Below are 15269 nucleotides of genomic sequence, written 5' to 3' on the forward strand. Positions count from 1 at the left end.
CTTTCGATTGCTAGCATCCGCCAATAACCAAATACTAGCGTTCAATACTCAGTATTCAAAGCTGGTATTCATATAATTTAGAGGTGTTTCGCAAAATGCAAATACTCAATAACTATCGCAATTACGGAAGTTTCAGAATAATCTCCGGTGATCTTAAATCTCAAGGCTTACTTTTCTTTAGTAATTACTCCCTATAATTATAGGGTATTATAGCCTAATAATTATTTCTCTCCTAAGGCAAAAGTAATTAATTAATTAATTACTTTACTATAGCTTTCCTATTAAGAAAGAATTCACAACAAAAATTATACGAGAAGCGCGATATTTATATAATAATTAAAATATTATACCTTAAGAAGCGCTATAAAGGTAGTTGGAAAAGACAAAAGCCAGTATCCAAATACTCAGTTTTTTCAGAACCACCTACCATAGGTGGTTCTGAAAAAACTGCGATTTGTATGGGAGCAAATACTGGTAATCGAATACCAGTGTTTGGTTGCTAGTATACAAAAATTTACGAAACACTAAAATTCCTAATAATCGAAAGCTAGTGTTCGATTGCTGACCAAATGCTAGCATTCAAAAGTTGCGAAACAGGGCCTAAGCATCAACCTGGTCATGAAACCGCTAAAGCTTCACATTCTTATTTTTCGTCTGCAAGCCTCGTATCATCCAAATCCGCTATCTACCAACTTTCCATCATGAAATACATACTAACCGATACGTCCGGCTTCATCGGCACCGAAATCCTCACTCACTGCCTCTCAAATCCCCTGATCACATCCCTGCTCATCCTTTCTCGACGGCCCCTCCCAGACATTGCATCCCTTGCTCCCATCATCAAAGTCATTGTCCGAGAAAATTTCCTCGAATATCCTGAATCCCTGAAATCAGAACTCACTGGTGTGAAAGCTGTTCTTTGGTATGTAAGAATCCTTCCTCCCGATTTCTGGGACAGTGGGGCGAGAGTGGGGTAGGGATTCTCGGGAACGAAGTTGATGGGCATGAAAAGGGCATTGGGAGGTTCCAATTCAAATCCGATACCAAAGGGGAAATGCGACGAAGTGGAGGTCCAGTATCCTTTAGCATTGGCGAAAGCGTTGATCGAAGCGAGTAAAAGTCCGGCGGAGCATGTGTGTCATGTAGTGAAAATCAGGTTTCTACTTATTACCGGGGCATTGTCTGTTCGTGACCAGACCAAAAATCTTTGGATTTTGGAAGAGGGAAGGAAGGCGAGGGTTTGTTCCCTTCTTTTTGGGACAATGGGGGGCTTGGAAGGGTGTTGACGCTATGCAGGGACTTGCAGAGACGAAATTGTTAAAGTTGGCGGAGGAGAATGGGAATTTTGAGGCGGTGGTTGTCAAGTGTGGGTATGTTCTTAAGAAAGAGAGTTCTGTGCCGGAGGTACTGGTGGAGGCAAGTAGGAATGTGATTCGGGTGGATGAGTTGGCTGCTGCGATGGTTGAGCTTGCTGTGATGGGGAGTAGGAGTCAGACAATTGGGAATGCGGAACTGAGGAGTATGGGGAAGAAGCTGCTGAAGGAACGAAAGGAGAAAGATAAGTGATGTATTGAATGAACACTCTCGTGTTTAAATTAAAGATCATAGAGTTAAGTCTACCTCAAACTCCAGGAACAATATTGAAGGCCGAGGTCGATAGAGAACGCCTTGAAATGGAAACCCGAAAAGGAACGACGAAGGTCTTCCTACAAACTTCCGAACTCGTCCACAATCCACAGACAAAACTGTTCCCACTCTTTATTCCATTCCCTGATTCTCTTCGCGCGAATACCGGTTCCGTTGACACCAGCAGAGATGTCATCTAGCCATGTTTGTGTATCTTGATTCTCGAAATTGGACCATTTCACACTGTTCTGAGCAAGTGAACCCTGGATCTCGAGTTAGTTTCATTCACAAAACTCTCCGGCTTTTACTTACCAGTCCTGCCAGCCCCAGGTTTTCCCAACCTTGAATCGCCTGCCAAAAATCATGCGTCATGCCGGAAGTATCATGTCCCATCAAAGCAGGGTCATCATTCGACAAACTTGCCGGGACGCCTCTTGCCAACAATGCCGGCAACGGATGGGACATGATCGAGGCTGTGTATCTCAATACCTCATTCGAGATGGGACAGCTCTCGATGAGGATCTTTTTCTCTTTCACCATGTCAATTAGGAGCGGGTGTTTGTACAGCGAGAAGCCGTGCCCGATTCTTCTTGAGCCGAACAGGATCGCGTCGAAAAGATTTTGATCCGTGCTGTTGCCGTCTCCGACACATTCTCCAGCGTGGAAGAAGAATGGGATATTGACTCCTTCTTTGGCACATTCGTCTTGAAACCACATGAGCTCGGGCGTCAGGTCGCGCAGAGTCCGGCCATCATCTTCAGGCCCGACGAGATCGTAGCCTGAGATGAGGTGAGGGTAGCTCTTCTTTGCTTGGATGCAAAATTTCATATCTATGAAGCGATCAGTCCTCGTTCTCACCAGATGTTTGGACAACAAACCTTCGATGATAGTCTTGGTGTTGAAGCTCCGCAATGTATCCCAAATCAACCTAACTCCCCAAAAGCCCTTGCCCTCTTCACTTTTTACGAAAGTGTTAATCTCCTCATCTATGACCCTCACCAAATCCAGTCTCCTCTCCGTGTGTTCATGCTCCCCCTCCAGCCGAAAATTGCGATTCATACCCCGCATCTCAACCCACTTCACCCCATCCTCTTTCACTGTCTGTAAAAACCTCCTAATGAATCCCCTCGTAATGGGCTCGTAAAACTCAATCGGCGCAATGGTTTGGAACGCGCCCTGCAGTTTCCTCCAGATGTCGTCCACGCCCAGATGGTGAGCCACGTTATCCTCCTGCGTGATCGTACACCTGCTCTTCAACCACTGGACAAACCCCTCCCTGCCCCCGTTCGGAAAACGCTCACTTGCACTCTTCAAGCTTACCCAAGTCTCACTCACGTAGCCTTTCTTCCAAATCGAACTCCCATCCGCATTCCCGTTCTTCTGGAACAGGATTCGCACATCGGCCTTTGCTCTCACATCCTGTCAAGGCCTGAAGGGGCTGTGGGGATAATATGGGTGTTTATTTGTATAAATCGTAAGGAATCATATGTGCCCTAAAGGCGGGGAAGAAGCTATATATATATCTATATGTGGCCTGTGCGTAGCACGTGACATGCCCCCTCAAAAGGAAGGAAACGTCCCCGTTGAGCCTAGCCCACGCCGTCCAAATGGGCCATTTTCCCCTTAATATAAGCTAGGAAAGAGGAACGAATAGAGCTCGTTGTGAGAAGTGAGCTTATTAGAAGAAGGGAGCTCGTAAAAAGAGCGAGAGTGAGAGGAAGGGAGGAGCTCTTTATAAGAGTAGGAGTGGAGGGGCTCGTCGTGAGAGCAGGAGTAGAGGGTTGTTCTTTATCTACTTCGTCTTTATCGGCGGAGGTAGAGGGGCTCGTTACGAGAGCAGGAGAAGAGGCTTGTTCTTTGTCTTCATCTTCTTCGTCTTCGTCTCCTTCGTCTTCGTCTTCGTCTTCTTCGTCTTTATCGGCGGAAGTAGAGGGGAAAGGAGGAGTCGGTGTATTTCGTAAGACTATCTGGTGAAGGGCTTGAGTGATTTGTTACATTTGAGTATTATTAAAGCCATCGAATCGTGGAGGGGTTTTAAATCGTGAAATAAGAGCAGCGCAAAGCTTAGAGACAGGAACACACGAGAGGAGATAACGTTCCAGGGGTGTAAGCTCTATGGAATACCAGAAGAGAGCTATACCACGAAGGCAGAGAGGGAAAGCCGTACGAATATCGTCGTGCTGAGTCTCTGCAAGGTGCAAGAGCATGTCCGTAAATGCGTAAATGTCCGAAAAAATCACTATCTTTCCCGTTATATCTATACCTTGCGGATCGAAATATCCGATATCTGTCGCTCGCAGGCGAGAAGAAGGAGGGCTTACAGGAGTATTTGTGGAAGGGTTTGCAGGAGGGGTAGGGGCTATTCTGGAGGGTGGCGTGAATATGGGTCGAGGACTTAATTAAGAGCTCGCAAGGTATTAATATGGAGGTCGAGATCTTGTAGGTAGGGTATCGATTTGGAGGTCGATTACGGATACGGAGTACTAAGGTATTAATATGGAGGTCGAATCTCAGGAGTAGGGGGGGGGTATTAATCTGGAGGTCGATAAATCGGAGGATACTAAGGTATTAATATGGAGGTCGAAAATCTTAGGGCATTACTATTATGTCAAGGCCTAAAAGGGCTGTGGGGATAATATGGGTATATATTTATATAAATCGTAAGGAATCATATATGCCCTAAAGGCAGGGAAGAAGCTATATATATATCTGTATGTGGCCTGTGCGTAGCACGTGACACATCCTTACTCACCAACCCCCCTCCCAGTAAACAAATACAAACCCCCTCCGTCTCAATAGCAGTCTCAATAACCCACTCCAAATCCACCATGGCCCCAAGATGACAATGAAGCAGCGCGCCTTTTGGCATCTTTTGGCAGATTTTCCACAATGAGGTCTTCTCCATGTGGGATTTAGCGAGGTTGAAAATCATGCCCGGGAAGAGCTCTTGCTTCTCAAGCTCTGAGTTCTGGGCCGTCGACCAGAAAGCTTCGAGCTCACGGGCACGAAGTTCTCCGGCCAGAAGGCAGGCCTTTTGGGCGATGGGGGAGAGGTTTTGGCGGAATTCATGGTCTGTGGTGCATGTGTTAGCGGACGAATGGATAGTTTTTGAGTAGGGGGGAGGGGGGAGGTGGTACCACTGCGTTGTGATTTTTCTTTTGCGATGAGGGCTTCGCGGTTTTTGAAGAAACTTTTGACGGAAGCGCTTTTACGGTCTGGGATTGAGATTTCGAAAGCCCGTTCTTCATAGGGCGCTTCAGGGGAATGGAGATGCCCGATGGAAGCACTTTTCCGTTCCGGAGTTGCATCGCCATTCATGTCGAAGTAAATTGGATCCAACAGAAGTAATGAAAATAGGTTCGAGAAATGAGGGGAAACAAGTTGACCAAATATACCGACGCTTATTAAAGGAGGGAACTTTATGTGTTTGTTTTGAGGTATGTGAGGTGCCGGCGGTAAACCGCAGAATATGAGTCAGTCCGACAAAAGTGGGGCGAGCCCTGATTTAGGCCCCCATACGGAGATCGCGACATAATGTATGGGGAATACAGGGCCTCGGTGCTCTACAGGGTACGAATTTAGGGCAAGAGTTTACTCTAGGACCCTATAACTCCAGGCCGTGTTCCCTAAATCGACGTCAAGAGGCACTATAAAATATTCGCAAGGGATAAGTAAATTTTCTAGGGTTATAGCGCTATTAGTAGAACAACTATACCGCTGGGACGTTGAACGAGTAATTATTATAGGCCTCCTTAGCGATAACTCCCTTGTAAGTACAGGGGAGAATCCCTAAAAGGGCATAACAGCCCCTGTCGAAGGCGTATAGGCTACTTTTAGGGGAAGGGCCTAAAAATATAGGGCCTTATAGCGAGTTTGCTACCTTCATCTGTACGCTAGAGGGTCTAAAAGTCTCATAATGCCCTGTATTCCCGATACTTTATTCCGCGACCTCCGTATAGGCCCGCTTTTCGAGCTCTTCCGTGTTTCCCGGTCCCTACGGAGATATCTTAGGAATCCGCTGGTCTATCTCGCATCGGTGTATTATTCTCGCCTAGAGGAGAGTATCGGTAGTCGATACTGCTTCGAAATTCGTCGTTGTGCCTTGGGTTCATGCGTTTTTTTTACTAGAGAAGAGCATTCTCCAAAATCGTAGGAACTCCATTGTCGACTTTTATGAAGACAGGATATCGTTCAGTGATTCAGTGGAAAGCGGCCAGAAAATGGAGTGTGGAATAAATGGCCTGGGACCGACTGGCGATCGTGTATAGCCTAATAGGGATACACCATTCCCGCTCTAAAAAACGGGGGCTCGCTTAGCCGAACTTATTTGAAGCCTCCAAACTTTGAAACCTTTCCATATACATACAGCTAAACCTAATAAAACGACTAGCTTTATTATTATGATTATTTGTTCCTTTCTGATAGATAGTATAACTTATATCGCTAGTTGTTGATGTGTCTGTAGTGAAGTTTGGCAACTACCAATGATGCCCTTCCAATTCGACTGCGGGGAGAGAAGTGGGTTCCAAATACTCAGCCACTGATATAGATTAGTGACCATGAGAATATGTCATGGAGAATATACTCGATAAAATTGTTCCTACTCTCTACGCTAACAGAGTATCAGACCCGGAAGATTAACATTAAACTGACCACACAAATACTCGCCTCACCAAACAGGCTCAAGACGGAGCTCCAACCAATAGAAACCAACAGGTACATGATTACGCTCAAGACGACACAAATCAAACTGATTCCAGCAAGCATCCAAGACCAAAACCACGCCGATCTTGATAATTTTGCATGAAAGATAGTGGGCCAGAGCAATGTCACTATGCTCAAAACCTGCAGCACATTACTGGACAGCAATTGGTAGAAATTCGCATCTACATGCGATCCAGGGCCGACCGGAGTGGAACAAAAACAAAAGTACGCTGGTATAGATGCAAGGAAGAAAAAGTTGAACAGCATGAAGTTCAGAGAAGGCAAATGTGCTGGATAGGCATCCACCGCATGGGGCGGTACCTGTGGACTGACGTCCCTGCGAAAGTCAGCCGAATCTACAATAATGGACCATGAGAGACCTACCAAAACTCAGAAGTTAGTGTATTCATCAGCTTTTCCGTCATCTCTTCGCCCAATTCCCTGTATGAATCTTCATAATATTCATTCAGTGCTTCCAACTTCTCCTTCAAAACCTGCATAGCAGGAAACTCTAAATCTTGTGCCTCTTTGGCTAGCTTGATATAATCGCGGAACACCTTGGCCTCTCGAATGACCGCCTTCAGACGCAGATGGGTCTCGTGTAGTCTGTGAGCGACGGTAACAAGATACTCTCTGCGCGTCGCCGGCCGCTGCTCGATGAGAAGTCCTTGACTCTCTTCAAATGCTCGATCCGGGTGTTGTGTCGCAAACCCGTTGATTGCTTTCTGCTCCACGAGCTTAGAGATCCGTTTGAAGAGTAACCGAGTATAAAAGGTCCTCGCAGATGAATTCAGAACCACCGAGTTCAGCTGGCGCTCCGAGAAACCTTCGACATATTTTCGTAAGGCGAAGAGGGGCTGGCTGTGGTAAAGCTCGGGACTCCGAAGCCACTCGTCTAGGACTTGCAATTCAACTGGTGGTAGTCCTTTCCACATACGCTGGAAATGATAGTCTATGTTTTCAAGACGATGTAAGGCGCTGAGCTCATCAGTGATTGTGTCCGCCGCCCACAGGTCAAATCGAAGCAGGCACAGTACAATTCTACGGATATTCGACTGATTGGCCATGGGGTTCTGACAGACCGTCAGCATACTCGCTAAATGAAGATGTGCATCAACACCTGCCTAAATTCCTTCCTTGCAGGAGATGGAAATGATATGCTTGAGGAAGAATGGGAAACCAAGAGAGTTGCAATCAGTATTGCGGCTTGAGATCCACGCCGACTTCGGCAAAGATTTAAACCGGAGGCCCCAAAGGGTGCATTCATTCACAAGACCGGAGGCCGAGCGCCTAGTGCAAGGCAGAGAGCGAGGCAAATGATCCCCGACTTCCTTTTTTGGCCAACTGCATGCGGCTGAGCAGGCTGCAGCCTCGAGCCGAAAAAGCAAGTAACCATCACCCACATCTTACCAACGCTATGAGCACCTCGACCGCCCGATACGAATGTTCACTTGCAAAGCGGGGCAATCGAGTTCGGGTTGAAATTTGGCAGTAACCGGAAGACCTGCACTGAGAACCAGCTGACTTACCTGTACCTTCTAAAAATCTAATTTGTGGAGAAAGTAAAGAATAGGGGTGGGGGTTTGAAAACAGCTGGGCTAGATCTATAAATAGCGCCAATAAGCGAGTTAAGCTCTGCCAGTTTGCAAAGTAGATATAGCAAAAAGGTATTATCTTAGAGGTAGTGACTTACGAGCCTGTTGACAAAAGTCCGTGGTTTTAGGGCATTTCGCTAAGAAACAAATCCTGTAAGTACTCGTGGTACTCCCCCCCCCTAAATAAATGTAATAGTGGGTCCCCGCAAAACCACAAACTTTTCTGGTGTCTGTTACGAGGGTAGCAGGCCCGTTAGCGAGAAATCTCAAGGGCTTAAGCGATATTAATTATAGGCAGCGTTCGAGCATTAAACGGCAACCGAGATCAAGATTATTTCTAAATTATCATAGTACCCAAACGCTAAAATGAACCCGCAAAACTGCTACTAAATCAAGCAAGAAAGAACTCGAAGATGTCTAGCCTCCTGCGAATCTTGTTCTCACACCACTCTAATCTCTCCACCATCCACGACCTGCTCAGGTGCAGGTCACTTTCCACGAATTGAATTCAACGCGACCATAGCTGGAATAAAGGTTCTCGCATGGCGAAGATGGCTCATACCATCCAATATTATTCAAGCAATTATCATCATCATAGACGTAGACTATCCCTGTTATTAGTAAATCACCCCTAGAAACCGGACATGGAGGGGGAAAATACCATTGCAGTTGTAGCCCGGATGCGCAGTATTGATGTGGGCGACATAGAAGTCGGCCTTATTGCAAGCGGTGCTCTTGGTTGTGCCGTCGAATGAGACAAGGTCGGTTGGGGCAACGTGGAGATCGCCGCCGGGAACATTGCCCCAGCACTTTCCTTCGTTGCCAAGTGAGGTCTCCTTATAGAGGGTGAAGTCCAGGACTGAGCTGGTAGGCGGTGGCCAGTCTCTTTCCTCCGTAATGGCTGGGGCAGCACTGATGGTAGTGGCAAGGAGAGCCATGGAGATGGCGGAGATGAGTGCCGCGAAGGAAACCATTTTTTGTATGATTTGAGATATTTCTGGAGGTGACTTGATGAAAGGAGTTTGTGGATGAAGTTCAAGTCTGCAGTTAAGGTTTGGAGTAGTGGTCTAAAGTCTGGGTAGGTTAAAGGACACAGAAGTGGGAGAAGGCATCTCCTATATAGATTCTCCACACCTCATATTTCCACTTCAACCTCTAATAGCCCATCGAAAAATTCCTATGCGTCAGACCAATCAACGGCTCTGCCACGTTAAGCCTCTTTAAGCTCTTAGGCTTTTCTTAGTGGTGTACTTCGCTGAAAAGAGGTCCATACTACAGCAGGCGAAAAACAATGATGCTCACCAAAACCTGAAAATGCCCACGAGGTAGAAACCATAGAGAATAGCCACGTTTTATCAAGGCTTAGCCACCGCTGAATTGAAGATAGCCTTCGGCGCCGGCAACTAACGCGAGCAAGGCACTGTGTCAATGCCTAGCGATTCCTGGCCGAATTCCCCAACCACTTGGTTGGATCCGAGCACTTGAGACCCTCCACGTATTTGGCATGACTCCATCTCCGAATTCCTGTGCTCGGCCCTAGTTTGGGGCTGTTGTATCCTCTGGCTTTGGGGAGCGAAGCTGAATCGAGTGGGCGAATAAAAAGTTTCCGTAGCCATCGCCATAGCCTCGGTGTGGCGGCTGACTAAGTCGGACCTGAAAGGCAGAACGAAACATATCCTCGCCAATGACTCTTCGGTGTCTATAAATATATTTACGTTAGCTTTGAGCACCAATCGTACGGCAAGATATTTTTGGGGCCAAGAGGGCCGGTTGGAAAATCGTACGTCTTGTGGGAAAGACTAAAACGACCCCCCACCTCCCCCGGGCGTCGATTAGGGGTGCCGATAGGGGCCACACTAACCGAAATCAGCAGGCGGTGGCAGGTGCCCGTATATATTACTTTGTATGCACCAATGTATGCAGATCAATGTATATTGGTACCCAGTACGCGCATCGCATTCTCTGAATAGTACGTCATCATCGTCGTTTCTGTCACGATCAAAGCGCCAGTGGTTCAGGGACCGTTCGTTGGCATTGATACGACTATTCTAAACTAAGAGAAGAAGAGGTTTCCTAGGGAAACGCGATCTAAATACAAGAGTGCGACGCGACGTCACGTGCAGTCGGCTACGTCGGCGCTAGACCCCTTATGGTTATAGCCGGAGCGTATAATCGTGACAGTTTCCAGACAAATTTGGTTATATCGCAATTAGTTCAAAAAGAATTAGGGTCTTATAGGCCTGTATAGCGCATATTTCTTCTTAATCTCTTATAAAACAGGAAAATGTAAAGCAATACCTTCCAGGGTATTAATTAGGGGTATTAATTAGGGGTGTCGACCTTAAGAGAGCCTGAAAATTTAGCGATTAAGTACCTGGAGCTTTTGCCTCGTGCGTAATAATTACCTAGGCTCTCCCCAAACCTAAAGCTCTAATATATAACTTTCCTTATACCTGTATTAAGAAATCAGATTCGAGCGAAAGGCTTAAGTATATATAAACAATAAATTAGGTCTTATTAAAACTTTAAAATTTATTAATACTCCTACTCGAGACTTGTGGGGGGGAGGGCGCAGGCGGGAGGAAATGCCGAGCGCTAAGCCAAAAAAAGATTTTGCCATCGACACCCCTAATCGACACCGGGGGGGGGGGGTCGTTTTAGTCTTTCCCCGTCTTGTCGCATGTATGTAGCTTAAGCGAGAGTGCGAGACTCTAATAGGGCTTGAGGAACATTCTCGGGGTGTTACTAAAGCAACTAGAGCTAAATGTACTAAAGCAATGGAGGAACTTAATTACGAACAAAATTATAGTGGGAGAGCATTGATCTGGCCTCAGTTGGTGGTGGTTGAGGGCTAGGAAGACACATGTTGGGCCGAGGGTGGAGGAGTGTGATATGGGTGGTCGTGAGCATTGAGAAAGAAAGAGGGACTAGCACAACCACCAACTATAACTACCAGGATATAGTTAGTTGATTCAAATGTTGTTCTATTACTTATGAAACTTTCAGGCCTTAAGGGCGTAGTGCTAAATTGGAAGGCAATATTTATTATAAGTGATCTTAGTCTATTCTAGTCTATTACTAAATAGTAACTTTACGAGCCTAGTATCATAAGTCTGTGTTTTTAGCGAAGTTTTCAGGCATCGCAAAACCAAAGTCGCCCACTTCACTTTATAGTTTCACAACAACTATAAATTAAAACCTTATATAATTCAAACGCACACGATAAAAGAAGCTAGAATGAGTTTAGCAGGCGTTTATAACTAATTCAAACTATAAAAGTAAAGCGTCCAAAATTGTTATGGGGTTCGTTTCTTAGCGAAACGCCCTAAAAACACAGACTTGTGATACTAGGCTCGTTAGCCTCGTGTCCTGTCTTCATACTTATAGCCATAGGTTTCCACTAAGTATTACTAACGTCATCTTAACTTGATTCCTCATTACTCGTTTAGAGTAATGTGCTTACGTAGTATTTCTCGCTATCCATGCAATAAGAACGGCACTACCTATATCATGCATGGTGGCTGTTCTGGAACAAGGAGGAGGGCGTGATTTAGGCCAATAATTCAAGACCGCGTCTCTTACTTTCGAAAGTCTGCCTTGTGGCGGAAAGGCATAGTCCAACTTCTCAAAACCCATCTCATCTACTTGAAATCGATGAGTGTAGCTGGAACGTTGAAAAGAAAACGAGATAACAAGAGGCAAAAGGTGGAGGTAATAGCCAATTCGAAAAACAGAAAGAAAAAAACCTACTACTTTTCGGAGCCTTGAGCTCTTGGTGGGTGGTGTCAATGAGGTACGAGAGAAAGGCTCAAGAGTGCAGTAAGTCTGGGTAAGCGTGATTCGCCTATACGCATCTATGGTTGAAAGTTGACACCCTCAATTAATGGTATACCCTCCATCAATAACCTAGAAATGATCAGCATAATATTCCAAAATGCTGCATCGAGCTTACCATAGCATGCCCCTGAACAAACGATGCCTTACTACTGCATAAAAATAGACAAGCATCTGCAATCTCCTGTGGTGTTCCCCTCCTATTCATCGGTGCTATGGCAATGGAAGTTTCCAGCGCCTTTGTGAAACCCGACTCCCCTTGGGTCATTGGTGTACTTGGCCTGTTAGTGCCAGTCCATCCATGCACATGAATGAATTAAAACTTACTCGACGATACCAGGACATACACAGTTGATTCTGATGTTTTCTTTCGAGTACTGCAAAAGATCAATAAAAACTCTTCACACCTTAGGGTGCTCTCACATCAATAGCGTCACTCTTTGTCATTGATATAACCGCAGCTTTCGAGGCACAATACACAGCTACTCAACATCAGCCCCTCATTCATTTCTTTCTCTCATCTTGAAGTAGAGTACTTACGCGCATTATTCGTCGACACTATCCCCAGCTGACTTGCTATATTGACAATCGCCCCTCGATTCCCCGCCCTCCCATCATGAGTCGGGAGTGGCTCTTGCTTCAGCATCTGAGCCAGCTCAAACCTAGAAGAGAGCCAGACGCCGCGATAATTGATGTTAGTCACGAAGTCGAATTGCTTCGCAGTCAGATCTGTTGAGCGCTCTCTGGTTCCTCCAACCCCTACCCGTCACATTAATCAGCACCAAATACCTCTATCTCATCCCCATCACCCCTCAAGTCCAATCAGAGGAACAGAATGGATTGCTCACCAGCACAATTCACAGCGTAATCAACCCGACCAAATTTTGCAACAGTAGCTTGCACCATGTCCTCAATCTGGGCTTCTTCTTGCGTATCAACTTGGTTTACTAGGATATCTACGTCGGATGAGACTTCCTTCAAGTATTTTGCTGTTTCATGGAGACCCGTAAGGTTGATGTCGCTGATTGCGATTCGGCGGCAGCCTTCTAGAGCGAACTTCAACGAATTAGTAACCTGCTTCTTTAGAAGCCAGGGAGCCAAGAGAGAGCCGGGAGCATGTCTCATTCTCCCGACCAGTAAAATAGGGAGCTGGGGGCATGGGACAAAGGAACAGGTTGGTTACGGAGATGGCTGTTGCTCGGCCGATGCCTGGATTGAGGTCAACATAACTTGTATAAAGTCGTTCATATTGAAAGACAAACTGGAGGGAAGAGCATGAAACTGGTGAGTTGAGCATACCTGAAGCTGCGCCGGTCACGAGGGCAACCCCTGGGAATAGTGTCATGGCTTGAATTCCAAACTAGTATTGGAAGGAAAGGGGGGGAAGTCCTAGGGATATTCAACCTCGGAATGAGATGCCAATAATCGATTTATGAAAGATGAGGAAAGAGGATTTAGGATTTTTGGAGGGGCACAAAGTCGGGGCGGAGATCCGACGAAAATCAAGGTGGGGTTGAGGGCGGACAAATCACGGAACACTTGTTCGTCTGATATGGGGTTCACGACGGAAGTGGGGTGTCAAGCTCAAGATTTACAGGAAATGCTGAAGCCACAATTATACTGGTGGCTGAAATTCTGATATCATTTCTCGACTCGTGGTCGATTCATTCAACAACCCATCCTCGACTGGGTATCTTCTTTTGTGTAACTTTCCTAGCTGGTAGTGGCCATCCTATCCCTGCTGTTCCTTCCGCTCTCAGATATGGTATCACCCAGCATTCCCTGATTTTTGTATCACCTTCACCTTTCGTCTTCGGCATCACTTCCTTAATGGGCTTGCTGTAGTGTAACAGTGGTGTGCCTTTCGCCAGCGCGGCGAGTTGTCCGCCAGTGATGTCGGTAAGAGCATGCATTCTTGTCTTTGGGATCTTCTCTGGTGTTGCAGCTGCAGGCGCTGCTCGCTGCAAATATGAATATACAATGTATTCGGGACATTCTTGAGGGCTGATGTGCGCCAAAGGTGAAGATGGGTGAATGTATACTGCTTTATCGTCGTCGTCTCGCTTGATGTGCGACGGGAAGAGGGTGAGGTATGGCACGTCGATGGCTCGAGTTGGCTTTCGTCCAGTCTCTAAAGGGTGGGGTGACATGTCTGCTCGAATCGCGATGTGGTCAATGAAACCAGCTGCAACCATTTGCTTCAGAGCTTTGACCTGTTTCGCAGATGGTGGATCAAGCTTCTCCTGGTATTGCAAGCCTGCGAAAGCCGTAATATTCATGTGGAGAAGATCTGTAATCTGCTTTCGAAGTTGCAAAATCTCTTTCAAAACTTTGAAACGAACATAGTGAGCTTGGCACCATGCCTCGGTAAGTTCGTGTGCAAATTCGCCGACTACCTGAAGTAACTTGATTGCGTCGGATTTGTCATCAAGAAAGCAGAAGTCCTTCTGAACTTTGTTAAATTTCCGCCGGATGCACTGACGGAGATCTTCCTCAACCCGTTCTGCGTTTGTCAAGTATTCATCCTCTTCCCTTGGCGTAGCCGCTGGGATGACTTGATTTTCTGGAATGAATACATCTGCAGCAGACAGTCCAGCCACCAGCGCAATGGTATAGGGTAGACAATCGTGGAGATGGCCAACTAGTAGTATCCGAGCAAAGCGGGGGGATAGAGGAAATATTGACATCGTAGCACCTGTTGAGGTGATTTGTCCGGCGGGTGATATCGCAGACAGATAACTGAGAAGCTTCTCTGCGCTTGCGAGGCTTTGTCGTTCTGGCGGCGTGGGAAAAGGAAAATTCACCACATGCTGAAGATTCATAGCCTTCAGTTGAAGAACCACACCCTCGATCGGCATCCGCAAGATTTCTGGATCTGCAAATTCTGGGAAGTCCCGTTCATACACAGCGGATGAGTATAATCGATAACAATGTCCAGGTCCAGTACGACCAGCACGACCGGCTCGTTGGCTGGCGCTGGCTTTGCTGATCCACCCAACCTCAAAGCTCTGTACACCGGTTATTCGATCGTATTTGCGTTCTTTCGATCTTCCACAATCGAAGACATAACGAATGCCCGGTATTGTGAGACTGGTCTCTGCAACATTGGTAGCCAAAATGACTAGCCGTGATCCATCTGGTGGAGGCTCAAATACTTTCAGTTGTTCTCGAGTTGGTAGCAGGGAGTAGAGAGGCAATACGTGCATCTTTGTGGGGCCAGTGTCTGCCTCTCCTTCCACATCAAAGTCGGCATCGTCAAGATCGATGTCAACGTCATCCTCATCGTCGTAATTGTCATTATTGTCGTTAAGGCTGTCTCCAAAATCGATATCTTCTGTCTCTATTGAAGCATCCTTTCCAGATATCCTGACTGGTGGGCCAATTGCAGATTGCCCAATATGGAAAGCATCCTTTAATCGTTTGCTCAGCTGGGTGATCTCATTTTGGCCAGTTAGAAACACAAGAAATCCACCAGGGGGCAACTTTCTGTGCCCCTTGCTGATTTTTCGG

At 46.4% G+C, this 15269-nt stretch overlaps 5 protein-coding genes across 5 annotated transcripts; 1 reads left to right on the plus strand and 4 right to left on the minus strand.

Moving 5' to 3' along the window:
• The first annotated feature begins 724 nt into the window (after window positions 1-724).
• Window positions 725-1889, plus strand: K444DRAFT_622992 (uncharacterized protein). The gene is made up of 2 exons (XM_024882209.1): window positions 725-1237; window positions 1296-1889. Exons 1-2 carry the CDS (start codon window positions 999-1001, stop codon window positions 1564-1566), a joined length of 510 nt encoding a protein of 169 aa, XP_024726336.1. The 5' UTR covers window positions 725-998; the 3' UTR covers window positions 1567-1889.
• K444DRAFT_549749 (Metallo-dependent hydrolase) lies at window positions 1707-4944 on the minus strand (the record flags this gene model as incomplete). The annotated part of the gene is made up of 5 exons (XM_024876480.1): window positions 1707-1889; window positions 1939-2456; window positions 2505-3045; window positions 4367-4698; window positions 4764-4944. The coding sequence occupies 5 exons, from the start codon at window positions 4942-4944 to the stop codon at window positions 1707-1709; spliced, it is 1755 nt and encodes a 584-aa protein (XP_024726337.1).
• A 1256-nt stretch (window positions 4945-6200) lies between these two features.
• On the minus strand, window positions 6201-7485 carry K444DRAFT_622996 (uncharacterized protein). The gene is made up of 3 exons (XM_024882210.1): window positions 7455-7485; window positions 6715-7403; window positions 6201-6667 (listed from the first exon to the last, which is right to left on the minus strand). Exons 2-3 carry the CDS (start codon window positions 7395-7397, stop codon window positions 6250-6252), a joined length of 1101 nt encoding a protein of 366 aa, XP_024726338.1. The 5' UTR covers window positions 7398-7403; window positions 7455-7485; the 3' UTR covers window positions 6201-6249.
• Window positions 7486-8368: 883 nt separating this feature from the next.
• Window positions 8369-8899, minus strand: K444DRAFT_671045 (uncharacterized protein; the record flags this gene model as incomplete). Its single annotated transcript, XM_024887703.1, has 2 exons — window positions 8369-8530; window positions 8587-8899. 2 exons carry the CDS (start codon window positions 8897-8899, stop codon window positions 8403-8405), a joined length of 441 nt encoding a protein of 146 aa, XP_024726339.1. The 3' UTR covers window positions 8369-8402.
• A 2851-nt stretch (window positions 8900-11750) lies between these two features.
• Window positions 11751-13210, minus strand: K444DRAFT_605631 (short chain dehydrogenase). Its single transcript, XM_024878866.1, has 8 exons — window positions 13059-13210; window positions 12943-12968; window positions 12608-12815; window positions 12300-12518; window positions 12183-12241; window positions 12087-12136; window positions 11878-12034; window positions 11751-11831 (listed from the first exon to the last, which is right to left on the minus strand). The coding sequence occupies exons 1-8, from the start codon at window positions 13102-13104 to the stop codon at window positions 11802-11804; spliced, it is 795 nt and encodes a 264-aa protein (XP_024726340.1). The 5' UTR covers window positions 13105-13210; the 3' UTR covers window positions 11751-11801.
• Between the last annotated feature and the right edge of the window lie 2059 nt (window positions 13211-15269).

This window comes from Hyaloscypha bicolor (assembly GCF_002865645.1).
Source record: "Hyaloscypha bicolor E unplaced genomic scaffold K444scaffold_191, whole genome shotgun sequence".
Lineage (NCBI taxonomy): Eukaryota > Fungi > Ascomycota > Leotiomycetes > Helotiales > Hyaloscyphaceae > Hyaloscypha > Hyaloscypha bicolor.

Coding starts and splice junctions, on each gene's coding strand:
- K444DRAFT_622992 (XM_024882209.1), top strand. CDS start 999: ATGGGCATGAAAAGGGCATTGGGAGGTTCCAATTCAAATCCGATACCA. Junction 1,238..1,295: donor GAAGAGGGAAGGAAGGCGAG/GGTTTGTTCCCT, acceptor TGACGCTATGCA/GGGACTTGCAGAGACGAAAT.
- K444DRAFT_622996 (XM_024882210.1), bottom strand. CDS start 7,397: ATGGCCAATCAGTCGAATATCCGTAGAATTGTACTGTGCCTGCTTCGA. Junction 6,668..6,714: donor ACACTAACTTCTGAGTTTTG/GTAGGTCTCTCA, acceptor TGACTTTCGCAG/GGACGTCAGTCCACAGGTAC.
- K444DRAFT_605631 (XM_024878866.1), bottom strand. CDS start 13,104: ATGACACTATTCCCAGGGGTTGCCCTCGTGACCGGCGCAGCTTCAG. Junction 12,816..12,942: donor GCCGAGCAACAGCCATCTCC/GTAACCAACCTG, acceptor AATTCGTTGAAG/TTCGCTCTAGAAGGCTGCCG. Junction 12,519..12,607: donor TTACGCTGTGAATTGTGCTG/GTGAGCAATCCA, acceptor TGTGACGGGTAG/GGGTTGGAGGAACCAGAGAG.